The sequence below is a fragment of the Triticum dicoccoides genome, chromosome 1B, assembly GCF_002162155.2.
Source record: "Triticum dicoccoides isolate Atlit2015 ecotype Zavitan chromosome 1B, WEW_v2.0, whole genome shotgun sequence".
NCBI lineage: Eukaryota > Viridiplantae > Streptophyta > Magnoliopsida > Poales > Poaceae > Triticum > Triticum dicoccoides.
Window position 1 is genome coordinate 12,683,697 of NC_041381.1, and position 7,176 is coordinate 12,690,872.

The 7,176-nt window shown below is 40.1% G+C and overlaps 1 protein-coding gene across 1 annotated transcript; it reads right to left on the bottom strand.

Annotated features, from left to right (window-relative positions):
* Positions 1-1,364: 1,364 nt before the first annotated feature.
* LOC119315910 (wall-associated receptor kinase 2-like) lies at positions 1,365-6,815 on the bottom strand. The gene is made up of 3 exons (XM_037590353.1): positions 5,927-6,815; positions 2,777-2,938; positions 1,365-2,353 (listed from the first exon to the last, which is right to left on the bottom strand). The coding sequence occupies exons 1-3, from the start codon at positions 6,813-6,815 to the stop codon at positions 1,365-1,367; spliced, it is 2,040 nt and encodes a 679-aa protein (XP_037446250.1).
* Positions 6,816-7,176: the final 361 nt, after the last annotated feature.

Here is a 7,176-nt window from a genome sequence, read left to right on the forward strand (position 1 = left end):
AGCCCACGTGAGAAAACATTTATTTGTCAAACGATGATCTACCACACCCTGTAAGGTTGAACAAGTTCAAGACTTGTTGGCACTAAAGAAATGAAAGACGAAATAACATGGGAAAACTTCTCCAAAACATTAGCAAAAAAAAGGTCCAATGGCTAGATCAAACTCTTCATCAAGGGTTGTGACTGTCAAGGATTTCCTAGGTCCTTTCACAAATCGTCATTCACAAATAAGAAATATTATTAATATACGCCTTCTATCTATTTCACAACTAATAAATCTCATTGAATAACACAATATGTTCATCTTGGTTATCCGTACACACTTAACTGTTCAAAGTATTGCGGTTGTTGTGTAGGCACAACTACGCATGTTGCATTTCTGAATGACTTCACCCCTGCTTGACCTCGATTGTAACCCAAACTCATTAATGCAGCTGAAGCAACACTTTCCATGTCAAGACAAGTCTGGCTATGTTTTCATTGCAATGATGCATCTCCCTACATCCATCCTAAACTAAATGATCACTTATAATAAACTGAATATTTCCTTTACGTACATTTCAAAAAAAAAAATACATGTTTCAACTCTAAACTATGTCAGATTATTACTGAAAGATTCATCCAAGTGCAACGTTTATCATGAAAATTCATCCAAGTGCAACGTTTATCATGAAATGTTCAACAAGCTCAAGACTTGTTGGTCTTACAAAAATAGGAGACATAATAACATGGCAAAATAATTTCAATAAACTATGGCAGGAAAAAAAATCAATGGCTAGATCAAACTCGTCATCAAGGGGTGCGGAAGGACATTGCCAACAACTACACAGAGAAAAAACTAGTATGGTGCCCTAGTACACCAAGAAAAACTGAAGTCATCGTAAGCTTATATGGTGTGCAGTTAGCAAAATCCAACAAGGAAACAATGTCCTATGGTCCTCACCTGGTGGTACTTCCCTTGGCTGATCCATTTGCTATAGGCGAGGCTGCATGCACGGCCCGCGAGATATTTACTCAACTATTCTGTTTTGTCTCGAATCTTAGAAGGAATCTAAGCCTGGTGTTTCTGCTAGAAAAAAACACAGCGTACTGTACTAGTGATGTATCTAACCAAGATATTGTTATGGAAGATGATGTTTTGTAATGATCTCGTTGAGCTCTGAAGGAGCAAGATTAAATCGCTACCCTATTACAATATAGTTTAATCATAAAATCAATCCATAAATTTGGTCATATGAAACATAAAGTTACTCACAACAGTAGTACAAATTTCTTGGAACAACAGATACAACAAAGGCTGACACTAATAGTTACCTATCTTATTCGACATAACATACATGTTGAAACTCCGACCCAGGAACCAACCTACAGATTGCGGGCCCTATGCAGCGTGAGAAGGCGCCCTGCAACATCTGTCATTGATGGTCTTTTATCAGCATCAAGGTTAAGACACTCAACAGCAATATCTACCAACTTGTTAAGAAATTCCAAATCTCCTGTCATTGCAATTTCCTTATCAAAGAGCTCAGTCATGCTCTCCCCATTTTGGTGACACTCTAGGAAGCTCCTCACTAGGCTATTATTGTCAGAATGAGTGGCCCTCCTCCTGCTAATGAGCTCTAAGATGACAACCCCAAAACTGTAGACATCACTTTTATCGGTCAATCGACCTGTTTGTAGGTACACTGGATCCATATAGGACATGTCACCTATGATGTTTCTAGTGTGCTCCTTTCCTTTTGCAATCAACCTCGATATGCCAAAATCCGCGATCTTTGGGGAAAAGTTCTCATCCAGGAGTATGTTTGCTGGTTTAACATCACCATGCAGGATTGTGTTGTGGGTTTGTGAGTGCATATAAGATAGACCATGTGCCGAGTCTTCAAGAATACTTAGACGTACATCCAAGTCAAGAAGGTCCTTGTTGTCAGCTCTATGAAGATTGTCATCCAAGCTTCCTTTGGAGATGAATTCATAGACTAGCATGGGGTTATCCACTTCGAGGCAACAACCTATAAGCCTTACGATGTTCTTGTGGCTGACTTGAGATAGGATGGTGACTTCATTTGGAAATTGCTCCTTCTCTAGGACACTACGACCATTTGGTTTCTTTACTGCGACGATAACTCCATCAACAACACCCTTGTAAACTTCACCAAAGCCACCTTTACCAATTACATTGCTACTCTTTAAAATTGGTTTGAGATCCCCCCTTGTGTAAATCTTAATAGTTCTAGCTTTCTCTAATGTAAGACCACCATTCTTTCGGTAAAAGTCTCTGGCCTTCTGCTTCTCTTTGCGAAGAACAAAAAAGAATGCAAGAAATGCCAAGACAAGAATGCCACCTATTGCACCTACATGGGCAAAGAAACAAACTTAACTATTGTAATAATCAAAATTTCTGGTCATTAATTACTTTGCCATCAAACTCAACTATTTTAATAATCAAGCTTAGTTTTTGAGTTTACGCTTGGTTTGAAGCGCGTGCAAATATTTAAAAATGGATGGCAAGATACGAAATTAGATGAAACCGTTCAATTAGGGATCTTAATATATATAATATTGGGCACACATCTTTTTGTTAATTTCTTGTGACTTGACTTGGGAGTCTCAAACAATAAAAATACATATTAGAGATAGTTGCAAGAATGATTTAACTAGCTCTGTGTATGTATTATGAGGCGATTGAGAAAAAAACAATTTAGATATATAGCTAATCAGAAAAACTGGTAAAATACATTAAAAAGTAACTTGTGTATTAGGAGTATGATGTTTACCTACGGAAATCTGTGCTGCAAGTGGGAATTTTTGAGTGCATTGTTCGGTTCGTGGGTCATGGCTCCGATAACCTACAGGACAGTAGCATCCGTACCCTCCTTGGGTGTCTCTGCATACACCGTAGCAGGGATACTTGGCTGGATTTGCACATTCATTTATATCTGCGTTGCATAAATTACAAAATCAATTAATTATTAGACATCTATTATATATTAAGTCCACCAGGGCTAAACAGAAAAATGACCGAGAAATAAGCCAGAAAATCCCACAAAATTAGAAACATCATGCCATTAATTTAAGTTATCTAGACAATACGTACCACGCTGCTGCGGAATTGGATGTATAGTAGTATCTAAATATTGTGTATAATACTAATTCAGTCCTAACGATTTATACTATGTGAGAAATTTCTGCACAAGGAAAAAAAAATCTTAACATGAAAAGTTATGCATGTCACAATTAAATACAATGTGATTTAAAACCTACTTAGAATGCACATGTTGTATGGTAGAAGATTCTCGTACGTAGATCGGACGGAAGCTAGTGGGTCAAGCTAGCAAATCTAACGGCTACAATGATTTTGATGATGTGTAAGCACACATGCCGACATAATTAGAAATAGTGTGACTCATTCTCTTATTGGATCTATGAAATAATCAATGGACATTAAAGTTTAAAATAATATCCTACCTATACCCAAGATTATTTTTGTTGCCGTACCCCTTTGATCTATAGTCCAACGAAGCGAATAGAAGATTGCTCACACCCCTTCCATATGTCCTCACACATATGTGGCCGCCACGGCCGTGTTTGCTTCGTTGCCCTGATCTTGTCGGCATATCGTTTTGGCCAGCCACATAAGGGCATGAACAATGGAGGCATCACCATGCGTATGCCCCAGCGAATCACGCAAGCCTGAAGGAACGAAACCACCATCTTGCAATATTCTAGGCAACGGAGGCACTAGTCTGTGGTCCAGGTTTTCCAGTAACTCTCTTCCTTTCCTACGTCAAGCACACCGGGGCTTCTCTTGCTTTTTCCGTGCATACTCCTCTTTTCTCTTCTCTCTCTTTGCTTTTCGCATGAGGAGGCTGGCTCTTCTGCAAGCATCAACCTTGGTCTGCAGGCAACATCTTTCGCTGAGCTGGGCTCGTTAAGACAGACGTGGCAGCTGGGGCACTAGTCCATGCTGGAGCATTGGCCATGCCCTAACACACATGCGTAACAGTGCATCTTTCGACCATGATATTACAATATATGGCTCTATTTTTTGCATGTTAATGTTAGATATTAGAACATTTACTATTCTTCCCGATAGGTGCTTTACGATTTAAGCTTAACGGTTGCATCAATTCACATTCCAGAGCCACTAGGTTTGTCAGTTAGAAATATGTCCAGATTCAGTATTAGTTGACAGTCACTCCAGTATTTGCATTTAATCATGTAGTGTTTCCTATAATGTCAATTAATAGGGAAAAGGAGTAACATTTATTTTTTATTTTTTATAAAGATTAGTTTCCCCCATTCATTAAATGTGGCCAACTTTTATTCACACTGTAATACATATTCGCAGGGCTAAAGAAGGTTAGCACTCTTGGTTGAATTGTGTTTTGAAAGGACATAGAGATACATCAAACTTCTTGTAATGTAAATGTAGGAAAAAACATCCTACTACCTGATGGTAGTTACTCTCATGTCTCATATACTACCATGTCGTAGCATATATACTACTTTATCATTTTAAGTATGTTTATATACTATTTATATACTACCAACTAGGACGGCTGTTTGGGACACCTAGGTGCCCAGGCTCCTTGCTTGTCTACCTTCGGATTGCTTTAAGATGTGTGTCGTTATGTTAGGTATAGACACTAACAGGTATACCCGTTTGCAGTATTAAAGGCGGAGAGCTATTGCAATTTACTATTCATTCCATTTAAATGCATGCTAATTAGCGACCACTTGCTCTAATTTGGACGTAGGTATTAATTAGCATGCACGCACCAAATACTTGCTTAGAAAAGAAGAAACTACCTAATTTATTCATGCATGTATGTGTGAAACAATAAAAAAACCTATAGTAATTAATGCATAGAAGGAAATTATTAAAAATTGCCTAATTTTTTCTGTACATAGTAGTAGTATTATTAACATGCCTTTTAAACAGATTTAGGTGTGCGTCTATGGGTATAAGAAAAAACTTGCTTCTCCTTGTACTCTACCTAGTTTTTTTAAGGTATATACCCAGAAATTGTGTGAGGATAATATGTTATTTTTTGGTATCATTCATCAGTATCATCGCATTTGATACATCTCTATCGTGGTATGTTGTATAGGTATTCGTATTTATATGAACATAGCATATCATCTGTCGAGGTATTTAGTTTATGTATCTGTAGACCTTTATGGGTATGTACCAATAAATTTCACGTCGAGGTATTCACAGAAATATCTTGAGTATGCACTGTTATTTAAAAAAAAAACTTGAGTATCCACTTATAAATATATCGGAGTACGTTTGTAGGTTTCTAATACCTAGAATAAATTATAGGGTATATACGTGCATGCAAATTATTTGGAATAAATTCTAGGGTATATAAGTCGGTGTGTCTCTAATACCTAGAATAAATCATACGGTATATACGTGCATGTAAATTATTTGGAATAAATAATAGGGTATATACATTTGTAGGTATCTAAAAATACATAGAATAAATCGTATGGTATATACGTTCGTAGGCATATGTTCTAATACATAGAATAAATCATGCAGGAATCAGCTAGAATTAATGGTCGTGGAGGATACAAGTGCATGGACATGAAAAAGGAAAGCAATTTATTTGGAAGGGTAGTAGCGGTTATTTATAAGCAGGAAATGCATTAGCGGGTTGGACCCGACCCGAACAAGGTGACCAGGCAGCTAGGTGCCCCCCACATGTTACCCTACCAACTATCCTTATATACTCCCTCAATTTCTTTTTACTCAGTATATAAGATTTATGAATGTATTTTCTAAATATGAATGTATCTTCTAAATATACCAAAATTAACATGTTTTAAGATATTAGCCGCACATGCGCGTGTGCCACCCTATATATACTAGTTTATCGATGAAGAAAACCATAATTGTAGTAAACACGGCGTCTTACTGGTGCACCCGTCGACAACGTAAGGGTTGCCCGCGTAGCCTTTGGAGCACTTGCAGTTGTAGCCAGGCCCATTGATAGAGTCGATGCAGTCGCTGTGGTTGCTGACGCAGGCGTGCTGACTTGTCGTGGCCACTTGTTTGCATGATAGTATGTCGTTGCCGGAGATATCTGCGGAGCCGCGAATGGCCCAGTCGAGCCACACCAGTGAGGTCCGACGTCTGTCCATCTTGAGATCAGACCTGTGGAAGGTGTAGTTGTTCCTATCGACGAGGAAGGCGTAGTCGCACGAGCTGAAGTTCATCACGGCGGAGTGGTTGTATTCAGAGTCGAAGTCGAAGTAGTTGTCGGTGAGCCCCGGCGGGATGTCGACGTGGCAGCACCCGACGCCTTTGCACTGTCCGTTCTGCGCGCTCACTGAGTTGTTGCAGTAGGACATGCAACCGATGTTGTAGGCGTAGTCGTCGCCACCCCCAACGGTCTCCTTGCTGGCGATGTAACCGACGGTGTTGCAGCCGACGACGATGAGCATGTTGTGCGTGTCGGAGATGCGGTACACGCCGTGCTGGTTCATCATCGTCTCTCCATACATGATGTCGTTGGTTTCAGCTGGACTGGAGGTGTTGAAGCACTGCGACCCGATGGGAAGCATCACCTGCGACTCGTCTGGATCCAACGACAGCTTCACCACCCGGAGTGGCGTGCCGGCGAGCACAGGGCCGCCCTTGGTGCACTCGATCTCGAAGCCCTTGCGGAAGCAGCCGGCGCCGATACCGAAGGGGTAGGGGATGTCCACGCCGCCACAGCTCGGCGGACACCCATCAGTCGCCGCGGTGGTAGCTGCTGTTGTAGCTGCCGCAAGGAGCAGCTGGAAGATCAATGCCATCCACATATTATGTCGCATGCTCACCGTTTCCATGTTGGTTTCCGGCAAGTCACTGCTTTTATAAGTAGCGACCGAGCACTCCTGCACTGCTGAGCCCGCCTCTCAGCCATATCACAATCTTTCTTCTCCGAAAATACATAGCTGACCCTGAGGTCACCCGCTGCCATGTGAACAGTAAATTCAAATACAATAGCCAGAGAAAAAACTTAATTTTTTGTACATCAAAGATGTCCAACTCTGTTAGGTGCTTGTAAATTTTTGTACTCTGATTATATCGGAGGAGCTCGGTAAAAAAGAAAAAAAAACAGAAAATCAGATCTCCAAAATGCCCAAGTTTTGAAAAATCTCTGATTCTGTTTTTTTTTGT

Coding starts and splice junctions, on each gene's coding strand:
- LOC119315910 (XM_037590353.1), bottom strand. CDS start 6,815: ATGTGGATGGCATTGATCTTCCAGCTGCTCCTTGCGGCAGCTACAACA. Junction 2,939..5,926: donor CGTTGTCGACGGGTGCACCA/GTAAGACGCCGT, acceptor TATGCAACGCAG/ATATAAATGAATGTGCAAAT. Junction 2,354..2,776: donor TGCAGCACAGATTTCCGTAG/GTAAACATCATA, acceptor TTGCCCATGTAG/GTGCAATAGGTGGCATTCTT.